The 14,513-nt window shown below is 36.4% G+C and overlaps 1 protein-coding gene across 4 annotated transcripts in view; it reads left to right on the forward strand.

Annotated features, from left to right (window-relative positions):
- Window positions 1–14,513, forward strand: part of BICC1 (BicC family RNA binding protein 1) — a 118,467-nt gene that overhangs the window by 56,068 nt on the left and 47,886 nt on the right. For all 4 annotated transcript variants that reach the window (XM_040563651.1, XM_040563649.1, XM_040563652.1 and 1 more), the window contains exon 3: window positions 10,148–10,217. In XM_040563651.1, the coding sequence (XP_040419585.1) occupies window positions 10,148–10,217 (70 nt within the window). The remainder of the gene's footprint in view (window positions 1–10,147; window positions 10,218–14,513) is intronic.

Below are 14,513 nucleotides of genomic sequence, written 5' to 3' on the forward strand. Positions count from 1 at the left end.
TAAACCTTTTACACTTTGTACTATATTTTCAGCCATTTATTTAAAATAAAATCATTACTTGTCACCTTGAATTTATATTTCCATTCAGGGTAAACAAAACAATGAAGTCAATTCAAGAAAAAGCTTAAATGTTTCTCTATAGGTAAGGGCATCTGATCAAGTTTTCTTCTCACTAGAAATAGCTATGAATATGTACCAAAGATGATGAGTTTCTTTAGACTTAATTTATTCTGAGATATAGCCCATTAAAACATCCTGCTTGCTTGCTAGTGGAAGTCTCAAAGTCTGTACATGCAGACCACAAAATTATCAGTCATGAGAAGTTGAAGGAAAACACATTAGTGTTTTGCTTAGTTTGACATGAAGCTGTAGATGTATGTGATTTGGAAATAGACGTGGTTTTGGTTGCATTTGTACCTGAATCTGGATTAGTTGGAAAACTATGAAACATTTTGACTTTTTTGGATAAGTTACTTTAGCATTTATTGAAGCTAATTTTAAATTTAAATCCTTCTAACAAAAAGCACATTCATATGTGAAGATCAAATTCCTGCAATACTGAAATAAATAACTTGTAATGGAATCATGAAGTTGTTGTTTTTTGCCAATATTGAACCTTATCCATTCCATATACAGTCTCCCAGATGGCTATGTATATATATTTAACCCTTTTCAAATACAGGTAGAGTTACAGGAGAAGGACTAGCAAAGTAGTTGCATAGAGAGACTTTAAGTGTTATGGGTTTCTGACAGTTGTAAAATAAAATCAGAAAATCAGATATGTTTACCCCACCCTACAAGAGCTGCATGCATTCATCTCCTTGTACATGGGAAGGCTTTTTTCATACTGTTACTTGCTACACAGAAATTTACGCAACTAGGGATCAGTTCTTGTCTTCCCTATGCATGATTTTGTTGCTTGTTTTTAAATAGTTAAGTAAACTACTAGTCTAGGACAACTTATCTTAAGTACAAATTTGTTTCATATGTTTTATAGCTTTAATGCTCACTGTGCAGCCACTCTGAATAGCAGATGATTTTTTCTCTGCTACAGAAGAGCACAGACTGAACTCTAAATTCCGTTCTAGCTTAAAAGTTGTTGGTGCCTTGGTGCCATCTAGTAGTGCTTGTGTTCAGAAGTACTTCTTTGCTTTTACCTGCAAAGAAGTAACATGAATGCTATGGAGTCAGACACATAGTATAGTGGTGGCGGGTGTTTTTTGTGTGTGCAGTAGTTCTAATGTATGCAGGAAATTCTGATCTTGAATTTCATATGTAGACCATAGGAGGGGAGATGGGGGCACAGCTTGGGCTAAGAATTCATTGCTGTACTCAAAATGTGGGCCAGCCCTTCAGAAGAGCTTTATATTTGCACCATGTCTTACATCTCCCATATTTCCTCACCAAACACAGGTGCTCTACCATTGGTGCGCTCTACCTTTGATGTGTTCTGGCTTTGGCATCTTAAACACTTACTCTGGCCTGACCAATTTTAGAGGCTGAATTGCCAGTTCCTGGGTTAACAACACAATTGCTTTTGTATCTTATTTTTTCCTTCCCATCCTTGTCTGTACCACCCCCCCACCCCCCAAACAAATAAAACCAACAAGCCGTTAAATATAATATTCCTTCTGGTTCCAGCTACACCCATTGCTCTGTTCTTGCTGCCAAAACTCTTGTTCAGGGATTAGTCATCCTCTCAAATACTGCTGTTTCACCATATCTTCATTTAAAAGAACAACAAGTATCAGCCCTTGTAGGATTTTGCTTGTCTGCTGTGACTCTTCAGCTCAAATCTTCTCCTGCTTATAAACAAATACATACTTATATATATTTATTTCAATGGAAGCTATACTCCATGTTTATTGTTTACGCTGGACTGAGCCAGTGTAAGATTGACAGTACTATGTGTCGCTTTGATTCTGGTTAACCAATTTTACTAAGTATTTGAGGTAGTTTGAGGTATAAAGGAGAACTAACAGGCATGAAATTAGTATGATCTTTATCTTCTGATAAGATAAATGTAATCAGACTACTCCAGTATCTTTCGTAGTATTTTCAGTTAACTACTGAATTAATTTTGATCTTGAAGAATATTTTGTATAACACTTGGAAAAATAAGTGTTTAAAAATCTGTATCAGGTAGTGGATGACCGTAAAGTTGGACCGTGTTTTGGTCTCCTTTTTGTAAGAAACCTGGCTTTGACATGTTTTATGATCCTTAAAAAAAAAAAAAAGGCATCTGACTTTGTAGACCTTTTGTCGTTAAAGCACACTTTATCATTCAAAACCCTTCTTAGAAACCTTCTGCAGTTATTTAATATTAAAGTTACTCAACCAGCATTGTGATTTAACCTCACTGCTTAAATATTTTCCATTTTATCCTTTAAACAATGTATTCCCCATGAATAACTAAGCAAATAAAAAGTACCTGGAGAAGAGCAAAAAGATGTGCTGTAGAGTTCAGGGATCAGTTGTGCTGAGAGGATTCTGGGTGGCTGTTAATGGCAGGAGTCTTCCCTTCTACCTGTGGAGGTTGGTGAAGTCCATATGATCAACAAAACGCTTGCCTTGCTTTTCTGCACCTGCAAGTGTTAATGAGCAATCGTGTGACAGTGTTTTGGATCTGCATAAAGAATCTTAATTTTTATGACAGTAACACCACATGCCATCAATATTGCTTGTTTATGGAAAAATGTATTTGTCAAATTTTGAAAGGCCATTTTCATGTTACTACCTTTTTGCTATTGCTGCTCCTGGATTTCATTTTTTTGTGCTGTCTTGCACAGTAGCTTTCATCTTTGTTTTCTGCAAACTTGATATAACAAATTTTCTTGAGGTTCAGGGGAGAAACTGTTTCCCAAAATCAGATGTTAAAAATGGATGTGGATACAGTGATATAACAACTATCAATCACCTTTCCTTCAGCAGTCATTTATGATTCCTTGGGTACTTGTTATTCTCTATAAATTTAACAAATCATGGTAATCCATAAAGAATTGCATATCCATAAAATGCAATCCATAAAGAATGCATGACTTTTATGTAAATGGTACTGTTTATCTTCTTTCCCTATTTTCATCCTACCCCCATACATGAGATTTTCTCCTTTGCAGTAATTTTGGCAGTACATGCTAATGCAGAGAGGTACTTTTTTTTTTTGTAGTATAGGTAGCTGTTGAGGGTTTCTGCTGACTCCAAGTATATATATTATACTATGTATAATATATATATTATAGTTCTTATGTCAGTGGAGAAAGTGGTATTAATTGATGTTGTGTTAAAGTGGAGATTGGAAGTCATCTTGAACTTGCAGATTATTTGGCTCTGAAGTTCAACAGGGTATTGTTGCCAGTAATAATTCTCTAGAGGCATCCTTATACTTGCTGGTCTGAGGTATACTAATGGAATATGATGAGTAAAGTCTATTGTGCATTTTCTGTCTGTCTCCAATATCTGCTTGAGTTACAACTCAGCCGTTTTAAATATTTTTTTGACTTGTTTTGCAGCTGAGCCATCTACATGTTGTCTCTTGCTTCAGTGTCTTACTCTTCTGATTTAGATTTTCCTTTTTTTTTTTTCCCCTGTTTGCTCTTTCCCTTGACTTGCTACTTTAACATTATCTCAAACTTTTCCATTTTACCTTCATACTGCTTGGAAAGATCGTATCTTATTTGGTTATGCCTTTTTTTTCCTTGCTGCAAGATGATTTTATACTAAGAGCTGGTCTCTGAGACATGAACCAAGGATTGGAAATAACATTAAGAAGGACTCTAAAGGTATTCTGAGCATGGTTCAGTCCTTGTCCTGACTGTACATGGTGGTGTGTTTTTTTCTGTATGAAAAGGCAATTTCTAAGTCCAAACCAAGATCTAGAAGGATGTCATTATTTTTCCCTACAGTTTTTTTTCTTGTTTCATCATTTAACCTGCTGAAGGAGCTGTCCCCACTCCCCCAAAGGGATTTCAGGTCACTTTGAGAAGAGTAAAGCAAGCTACAGGAATCACTGCTCCGTTTCCTCCCTTGCTTCTCATCTACCTCTATTTTATTTTGCCTCAGAGACCATAACTTTTGTTTTCACAGATATGATCACCTGTAGTTACTCAGTTTAACTTTATTTTGTGTAATTTACCTAACCTATCTGCTCCAGCTGTTTGGCAAGAAGTAACTTTGCCTCTAGCCTTGAGAATGCTGGAGGTAGTTCTTGTTGGGGAAGGGATTTTTGTTTCATGGTGGCAAATTAAAATGGAGATTTGTTGCCTGCCTTATCTCTGCTTACTGAAATCTTAGATCCATGCTTATAATATATCCTCAATTTTATTGGAATGTTGGTGTCTTTTACTCTTTAGCTAAAATATTTTATTCAGGATGTTGAGCTTGGAGTGTTTGTCACCAGGCCCTGTTACAGGATTTGCTGTCTCCCTGCCAGCAGTGGTGTGTGGTGGTGGGCTCTGAAATAGTCCAAGCAGCAATGCCAAGTGCTTGCTGGTAACTGTCATTGTTTGGCAGTTGAAAACAAGGTATACTGTTGCAGTAATTTATATGTTTACTCCTTAGTGCTTGGTGTTGCTGTCAATGACCCAGGTGCCCCAGAGGGCTGCTGTGGCAGTGCAGGCCTCCTCTGGGTACCGTGACCCATGGGCCGGCCGCAAGGGATTAAGAGACTTAGCTTTGAACACCTGACTTCTTCCACATCTTGTTGTTCAAAAATAGCATTGGTTGTGTTTTGGGTCTGTTAAGAGTGGCTTTCTCATTGATGCAAGAGGCTAGGTGTGCAAAATTTTAGGGGCTGAAGAGAATTGTGCTAGAACCTGCCAGTTGTGCGAAGGCAATGGATGGTGAAGTACTATCTAAACTAAGATGGGGTTTTGGTGGTGTTTGTTATCTGAGCCTAGGTGTGTGTTTGGTTCTAATGTGCGAAGACAAACTAGGAAAAGGCTTTGAAGACAAGAACTGATCTGTTCGAAACAAACACTACCTGGACAAATGAATGAGAACTGCCAGTGGATGTGTAATTTAATTACTTTCTATGTTTTTTAATAGCGTGAAGAATTCAGGGTATCTACAAAACTTGCTATTGGGTATTTAAAGAGGGGGGAAAAAAGTTATGTTCTTAAATATAGATTGAGACAAACATGCATGTGTTCTAAAAATGGAATTTACGCTTTTTAAGACTTGGAACATTTTCATTGTTTAAGTACACTGTTAAAAAGGCATATTTTTCTGTAGTACTTAGATTCCTCAGTTTAACCTTACTAACTTCCCATGCTGAAAGAGAGGGATTTATCACTGACAAAATGAATGGCTGTTTTCTGGTTTTGGTGGTGGTTGTGTTCTTATATTTTTGACAGCTATACTTGCAGTTTTGAGAAGTTTCTTTTGTCACTTCAGTTTGAATGAGCTGTTTGCTGAGCTAAAGTTGAGAAAAACAATTGCAAAAGTGCCCACTCTGGCAGGTGCAAAAACTTGCAGGTTCTTTTCTTACCTGTTTTCCCTTTCCTTGTGAATAAGGAGCAAGGCAGAAATGGCTGAGATACATGAATCCCAAAGGCCAGATAATCAGAAAAAGATAACTTCATAACACAAATATAACACAAATGATAAATAATATTGCTTTCATCTGATGAGTTGCTTCTAAATGAGGAAAGGCCTGATCAATAGGTTGTTTTTTAATCTGCTTTTTGTAAAATACTTGGGGGTTTTAACAAAGTCCTCGTTCATTGTTTCTTTGCATCAGGGCATTCCTGATTCCATCCAAAATCAGCTATACAAAAATTACAACTTAAGACAATAGGAAATTATATTTTAATGTAAAAACCCTCCAAAGTGCGTAAACTATATTTTTTTAAATAAATTCAGAGTAGCTGGAATGCAAGGAGGCTGAAAGCTGCCTGAGATAGATTTTTTTTTTTTTTTTTTTTTTTTTTTTTTTTCTTGAAGGCTCAGTGATCTGCAACTGGAGTCAGATTTTAGGGTCAGGTCACGGCTCCATTTCTTGTATGTCTTACAGTATCTTGTGTCATCTTCTGTGTATTCTCCACTGAGAGTAACTTGTATATTTTGGCTGCATAAATACCACAATTTCTTTTGAGAGAAGTGAAAATGGAGATAAATAATTATTTGAGTTCTTTCATTCTGAGGAGAAGAACCTTGAGATTATTTATTATGCGATTAAATATTGCTGCCAAATGTGCCTGATCCTTCTTTCAGTCAGTTGATCCTTCAAGATGGGGAGTGTATCAATTAGTACAAACCCTACCATTTCTTTTATTTGAAAAGAAAGGAAACCTAGGCAGAGGTGCTCTTTAGCAGTCTAGCTGGTCATGAACTCAGAAGTATTCATCCCTAGACTGAATTTCCTGTAAATGTCTTGTAACTGAAATATTTGTACAATTAAAACTTCTGTTTTTATATATATGTGTGTGTGTGTGTGTGTATGTGTGTGTGTGTGTGTGTGTGTATATATATATATATATATATACACATCACATCACTTACAGAGCAAGTTCTGTGTTCTGTTTTGCTTATTTGAGAGCAGTGCTGTTGTTTTCAGGGTATGTGGCATAACACTGAGTTTACACTAATAAGTATTCCATTGCAACATGCTGTTGAGGCTTTTATGGAGTGATTCCAAAGGTGTTTTAAAACAAACAAAGGTGTTTTAAAACAAAAAAACACCTGGGTAATACTTTTTTTTTTACACTTAAAACTGTCTTGGTTAGAATGTTAAAATACAGTTATAAGTTGATGCCGTGGTGATCTATGCTATGCAGAGTTTTACTGTGGTGCAATTTTCAAGATTGTTACCTTCAAGTTTAACAGCTATAGGACAAACTCAGCTTCTGAATTTCTAGAGATTTGTGACCCTCCTGTTGTTACAGTAAATAGTGGTGGGGCTTTTGTTATTTAACAAAAAACAACAATGCCAACGAAAAATAACAAGTAGGTGACTTAAGTTAGGAAGCATACAAAATACAACTTTTTGCAATTTTGGTCCTCGTCATATAACTTCTTGAGCTTTCTGATTATTGTAGTACGTGAGCTTTATTTTTGAAATACAGCTTAAACTCTGCTTAAGGGTTCCTATGAAAATTGTGATTTCTCAAAAATATAAACAAATTATTTTCTGTGGCAAACCTTTTTAGGCAGTTGTGATCTCAAATTCCTTGACAAGCAAGAGAAGTTATTTTAATGGGTGAAAAAATAAGCGTTGCAGCAAAAACTTATTTTTTCCTATGTAATATGGGGTTTTTCCTATGTAATATGGGGTTTTCAAGTATGGAAAAGATGATGATGATTACAGTCAGCTTGGAATTTATCATGAAGTTTACTGTTTAGAGTTCAAAGCCAGTAGTACTCTAAGCATGCTTATACTTCAATAAATGCACGTAATTTAAATGCATCCAGACATTTTTCTGCGTAACTACATAAGACAGGAGATAAACTTGTCTTTATAGTGACCAAATTGTGAGCCTTCCTTTTGGTCTAATGTAGTAAATTGTAGCCTTGCATTCTTAAAAGAATTTGAAGGTATTAGCCAAATCTCAGTGACTGGCAGTCAGACCTCTTTTCCTTTGAAGATCTCATCAGGCATCTCTTTTGTGTGTCTCCAGAATGTATGCGTCTCTGAAGCCATGGGCTTTCTTTTTTTTTTAATCATTAGATATAAGGAGGACTTAATTTCTTTAAGACACAAGTTTCCAATCTTTATTGAGTGGGTGAAGTACTGATGGGACATAACACTTGCCTGGAATGATGATCACTCACTGCGCTTTTTTTTCTCCTCTTTTGTGGTTCCCTTTATGTTGAATCTTTTAAAACTCACTCCTGCATCCATTATTTGTTTTAGCATCTCCCTTCTCCTTTTAGTTAATTCCTTGCTATTTTCCGTATATTTATTTGCCTGTTGCACAACTAAGAATAATCCTGGCCCAAAGCCCTCTATCAGACACAAGTGAATTCTTTGAAATAACTTTTTTCACATCTGGATTGGAAAATTGTGAGAAGTATGTCTATGTTGCTGATAGAATTTCATCCTCCTGGAAACGTCTTATTTCAGCTGTAACTTATTATCCAATATTTGCTTAAACCAAAAATATAGTATAATGAAGTCTGGCTGACGCTTTCAGTTTTTCCACATGGTGTGCTAATCTGGAAATTGTTTTGGTGTACTGGGGATTTGGATGGAGAAGATAAGAATAAGGAGTTTTTAGCGAAGTCGGCCTTAGTTGTGACTTACACTACTATTGAAAATTTATTGGTATTGTAGCTGATTTTTCACTGCAGTCATTTTCTTCTTGGATGTGACTAATTTATTTTGGAATTAGACTTTTTTTTTATTATTGCTTACATTTGTTGCTCATGACAAGAAATGCTAAAATGTACTGCTTTGTTTAATTCCCTCACCCCCACCACTTTTCATGAGTTGACTCTTTTGGACAGTATCCATTTTTTTGTGCATTGTAATTCTCATTTGTATGAGAATTTTTTACCCCTCTCATGGAAGTTGAACAAATATCCTTCATATAGGAAGAACCAGACCCTGAGAGTTGCCATCTGAAAAGCTCTCTTTGTCTATTCCTACCTCTTACTTGGGTCAATCAGGTATTATTTTAGTCCTTCTGATTTTACATTTTGTTTTCACTTTACAGACTAAATTTACAGTGAATACTTGTGTACTTTTTGCCATTATGTGTGTTCAATAACCTTCTTAATACTTACTACCCTCTTCTTGGCAAAATTATTTTTGTATAGGCTATCTAAAATGACATGACCCAGCATATCAAGGGAATTGGTTAGTCCCATCTGTTTGGGTACTGATGGCAGCATACGGAGGCCTTTATCCAGTTGCATCCCCCTCAGCCCAAAAAAGACCCTGACGAACAGGAGTGACTCCAGTGGAGGGTCACCAGGTTGGTCATGGGCCTGGAGCACTGGATGTACAAGCAGAAGCTGAGAGAGCAGGGTTTGTTTGTTCAGCATGGGGGAAAGGAGGTGAAGGGAATCTAATTGCAGTCTTTATCTATTGCCAGGAAAAGAACCCTGGGAAAATGCCTTGCTCGATGCAGCTTAGGATGCTATTTGTTTGTTTTAGTACATGTGTTTTCTTGGCATTCTATAACCATTTCGTCATGTACTAATAAGGACAGATCTTCCTCATTTCTGCAGGTGTTCATGATGAAATACTGTCTTTGTACTCATGATGATCAGTTATGCTTAAATACAATGAGAGGTATTTGATCATTGTACTTCTTGATGAGATCGCAGTATAGAAGACAAGTTCTTCAGTCTCAGTAGACATGCCCAACGCTTTTTAGAACTGAATTTCAATTTGTGTGTGAAGTCTTTGGAGTTATTTGATTCATTCTCCCATATTTATACTGTGTGTTAGTGATGCACTGTAACTGTGTCATTTTACAATTCTAGTAGAATGTTCCTTTGCCCAGCGGACTTACTCTCTAAAATGGAGAAAGCAACAGAAGGCTACATTGAGCCAAATGAGTACATGGTTTTCCAAGTGCGTGTTTGCACGCATATGGTTTTTACCCTGTTAACTAGCTTGAGATTTACAGATAGGTTGCATTGTGTTGTGCTAAATGCTGTTGAATTTCTTATCTGACCTCCTAAAACAGGAAGTAAAACTTTTGAGGCCTGGATAGGCTTACAGTGAAAAATTGCTTTCAGGTAAAGGTAAAACAAAAACCCAACAACAACGAAAAGCCTTAAACGCAAACTGATGCATCTTAAGGCAACTCAAAAGAACTTGATTTAAATTTGATGGTCTTTACTTAGAAGTTATCTTAAGATAACTTAAGAATGTTTTTATTGAACTGTAAAGCTTTGAAATTCACTCTGAGATGGACCTGGAGCATGTTGTGGCTAGCAGTAGCCTTTTGAAATTCATGGACATGGAGCAGCATTCTTGGTTTGCTTTTCAAATTTCTTTTGGATTATCAGAAATCAGCTCCATCTATCACCAAACCAATTCCTCTCAAGAAAACCATCATTAGCACAAGTCACGAATTTGTAATAATAATTGATAGATTAATAATAGTGAACAAATTTACCCTTTGCAAAAATGAACTCTTAGCTTTGTAGGAGAGCAATAAAAACTTAATTTTGCTTAAATGCTTTTTTTTTTTAATAGATTATGGAAGAAACAAATACACAGATTGCTTGGCCATCAAAGTTGAAGATCGGAGCAAAATCGAAAAAAGGTATTTTGTTTCATTCTTTTTATTGGGTGGGATTAGCTCTTAAAGAAGTAAAGCCATGGAACAAGCAATTCGGTCTTTAGAATCACCTTATCAATAGTGGGCATCTGAAATTTTTTATTTGTCTTCTGTTTTTGAGAATTTCTTGTTGAATTTATCTCAACTTTGTATAGATATCTGATGTACAAATCCATTTTTAAGTAACTTCTGCTTCTGCAGGTATGTTGTCAACACTGATGTACATATTGTCTTTAGCATGCCTGCTTTCTTCTGTATTCTACATCCCATCGGAATGGCTTTATTTTATGCTAGTTTTTTTCCTGATAATATTGTATATTTTTCCTGATAATATTGTATATTTTTCCTGATAATATTGTATATTAGTGGGTGTTCTGTTGTTATTGCTTTTTGTTTTGCTTTATAGAGTAAAAGATGTGTTAGTTAAGCCCAGTTAGAACAATATATTCCATTTGTGTTCCTGACAGCAACAGTCTGTATGCTTCTTTGTTTTCTTAATGAAACTGAAGTAGAGTGTTTCCTTACTAATGGCTGGTATTATCTGTTTGAAATTATGCTTCTTTTGGAAGTACAGGCTATTCATATGTATTGATTATATCATCTGGAAGATCTCTTTCTGAAATAAGCATTCTAGTTCTGTTCTTAAAGGTTGTGACCGAATGAAAGTAATACTTAATTCCTCAGCTGCAGAAAAAATGAAACTGGGTATGTTTTTCAACATTTCACGTATTTTTGTTCAGGCTGATATATATTAAAACCCCAAAAGGTGGAGTTCAAATAATTTCTTTGTATGTTTTATTTAGAATGTAGTGGAGATGTGGGCTAACCTTTGTAAGTGAAGAAGGTCTTACAAGAAGAAAAATAATCTATTTAGAAAAGTGCAGGATTAATAACATGGAGTAAAATGAGATTTGGTCTCTGAGGTATTTTCCCACATGCTATTGAAGTACAAATTTTCCACCTGTACAGGAAAAAAAAAACACTTGAGAGGGGAAAATGGGGGAAGAATTCAGACTGGAAAAAAAAATGCAAGTATCGTATGTATATATTTATATGTGGAACTAGTGTTTATAGGAGGGTGAGAGTAGCAAGGTCTTTGTGCAGTTCTGTGGTCTACTGCGTACTGTGCTATGAATCAAAACACAGCTAAAGCTCCTCAGGAAACTGAGGCAGGAGAAGTGTGTGGGTTTTTATTTTTTATTTTTGAAGTTAGTAAAAGAAGAAATAAAGCAGTACTTGCATTTGTTTTCTTTCCAAGTTAAATGATCCTAGTTCTGAAGCTGAAAAGCATCTGTGTAGAGAGCTAAGAGAGGTGGCTGGCTGGAATGCTGGATTGGTACTTAGAGATGCACATTATGTAAATTAATTTAAACCTTTCTTACTGATCTCAAAGAGAAAATGCTAGATTGTAGATGAAGCTCTGTAAATATATGGGATGAATTTGAAGACCAAGGATAATAAAATAGCTAAAAGATATGAGACGATAAAGTTAAAAATTGAGGGGGGGGTTGAAAGAAACACGTAATACAGTAGGGCACATTGAGTGCATCTGTAATAGGAGTGAATATCCTGCAAAGTCTTCATGCCAAAATATACTTTAGATAGTGATGGGCTGCAAATGAGGAGGCATTTTAGTAATATGCTGAACTATTAAAAAAGAAAGTTTTAAATGTCCATGACTGCAGGGTGGCTCTTGAGTCAAGATTTTACTCTCTGGCTGGCTTTGCCCAGGGAAGTTCTGTATATTCACCTAAAATAGTGAATTACAGTTTGTGTGCAAAGAATCCCTTAACCTAAAGGTTCCTATTTCTTGTGAAATATAGTGTAGTTAATATATTCTGTTTACATTTGGTGTCAATTGTTTGCAGTTCTCTAACTTTCCATTTGTGGACACAGCAGCTGTTTATATGGGGAAAATATTCTCAAGTGTTTAACATACTTCAGCTTTGCTTAATGATACTTTGTGATGGAGAGGGGAGTCTGAAACAAGTAACCGGCCAGCTCGCTGCGGACTTGAACTCTGAGCACATGCTGTTTTCCCCATCTCCTTGGCTGGCAACTGAGTGCCTAGTAAGCAGTTGGTGGAGAAGCAGTTACTGATGCACAATATTGTAAACCAGTCGTATACTGCATATTATCATAATCAAATTAAACCTTCTTTTCATATAGTTTAGCTGTATGAATAAATATAAAATATAGCTTGCCTGCAGTATCAGTAGTATCACACATCAAAAAATCATGATTCCTAAAGGAAAAACCATTAGGAAGACTTCTCTGTACATGCTGGTTGTGTCATGTTATCGAGTCTACTATGAAGTGTTTAGGGCTTTATGTAGTGCTCTTCTCGCTGTTGTCAGTTTTTAATTTGATGTTGATACTATTTCAGGAAGGACAGCATACATATTTTTTTTCTAATTACTGCACATAAATTGAGATTTGTAGGCAAGCTGTGTATCAGAAGGGTCAGTCAGGATCTGAAGACTATGTTCTGTACAAGACCCTGAACCTTCTTCTGATCCCTTGAGGAGAAATTTGCTGTGACGAAGCTGAAGCATTCAGAGTAGTGACCTCTAAGTTGCTAAACTTTATTTTGTTTTATACTTACTACAACTTTTAAATTAATGGTTGTGAAATAACTGTGTAGAGTATTGTAATGGGGATTTGTTAACTCAAACTTGATAAAAATTTTGAATCGAAAAATGCCAACGTCTCTACTTAGCATATGCAGATTTGAAACAATTTGCTAATTAAAAATTGTTTTAATATGAAATTGCAAAAATAGCTCTTTACAAAGGCTAGAATTCACAAATCAATTATCAACTCTCAATAGTTTCATAAAGGCCAAAACGGGAATTTCCTGGCTGTAATGAATACCAGATGTTGCAGTCTTGCTCGGGTGATGAGGGTGAAGTATTTTGAAATGTGTGTTTAGAAAACACAAACAGATATAAGTCTTCCAATAGCATCTTTAAGAAAGCCATTTGTTCAGGTTCACGAGGAGATTCCGTATCATTAAGGCTTTAGAGGGGGAAAAACTTGAAACACTTCTGTAATGCCCAATCCCTCTCTGCCAATGACTGGAACAACCAGAATTCATGTCCTAAGCTGTGTGCCTCTGCTTTTACATGGGGGGTGCAAGAGGAGGTGTTCAGGGCGTACCAGCAACTGATGTTCTGGAGGCTTCAGATCTTCCAAAGCTCCGTGAATTAATGGTCAAACAGACAAACAGGAATTTTTCTATCTTCCCTCTTGCTGTCAACGTGTCTTTTTTTTTCTCTGGTATGGTTAATGTTGCCTAGGAATGCTTGTCTTTAAAAGATTTATTCAGTAGTATGAAAGTTCACAGCAGGGCATATTTAGTTAGAGCTAAAACTTTTGCCCTCTCCCTTTCCAAATACTGTCATGCCCTGTTCTTCATCCTGCTCTACTGTTAGCCCTTTATGCTATGCTGCCACTGCTGTTTATATTGTCACACAGGAGACCAGGTTGGCTTAATACTAACCGTGGAGAATTTTTGCTGTTGGATAGTTTTTTCTGTGCACTTGCTAGCTGTTGTAACCCAAACTGTATCCTCGGTCTGCTTTGCTGTGTGATTGGGTGAACTTTTAAGGTGGAATGGATGAAAGCAGTGGGAGCAGGTGAAGACCACATTATTCGGCAGCGTGTGTTGGGCACTTTTAGGTGCTCTTTGGAACTTTAGGGAATGCGTATGCAAGAGTTGAGATTTCATGTGTGTTCATCTTTTTTCATTCCTCCTTTTGATGTTGTTCCTCTCTGTATAGGTGTGTGCCTTTATTTTCAACAGCTATAAAGAAGTTAGGGGGACATGCATGTGCTGAGAACATGGGCAGGCCTGCAGTAATGCTGGGCCAACAGTCAGCCTAAGAAATCACTTCAGCTCATGGAAACTTAGTGGCACTAGGCAGGAATAAATTGAGAGTTAGAGCAGGGAAAATTTGGAGAGATTAAAAGAGATGGTAAAGGGAAATGCAAATTACACTGAGCTTACAGAACAGGGATAATTATGAGTCCCTAAACCTATGATGATGATGATAAAAAAAAAAAAACACAACTAAACATGGAGGATTGGCTTGCATATCAGCAGTTCAGCATTTTACTTGCCAGTTTTTAGTGTCACACGTGCAGGCACTTCATAATTTAAGCATGTTCCATGGAGAGATTACCTCATTTCTTAATACACAAACGCATCCCTGACCATTTCAGCTTTCGATATTGGGACTGAGCTGAATCGCAAATTCACACAAAGGAAAGACTGCTGTT

Source organism: Cygnus olor, chromosome 7 (genome assembly GCF_009769625.2).
Source record: "Cygnus olor isolate bCygOlo1 chromosome 7, bCygOlo1.pri.v2, whole genome shotgun sequence".
Taxonomy (NCBI): domain Eukaryota; kingdom Metazoa; phylum Chordata; class Aves; order Anseriformes; family Anatidae; genus Cygnus; species Cygnus olor.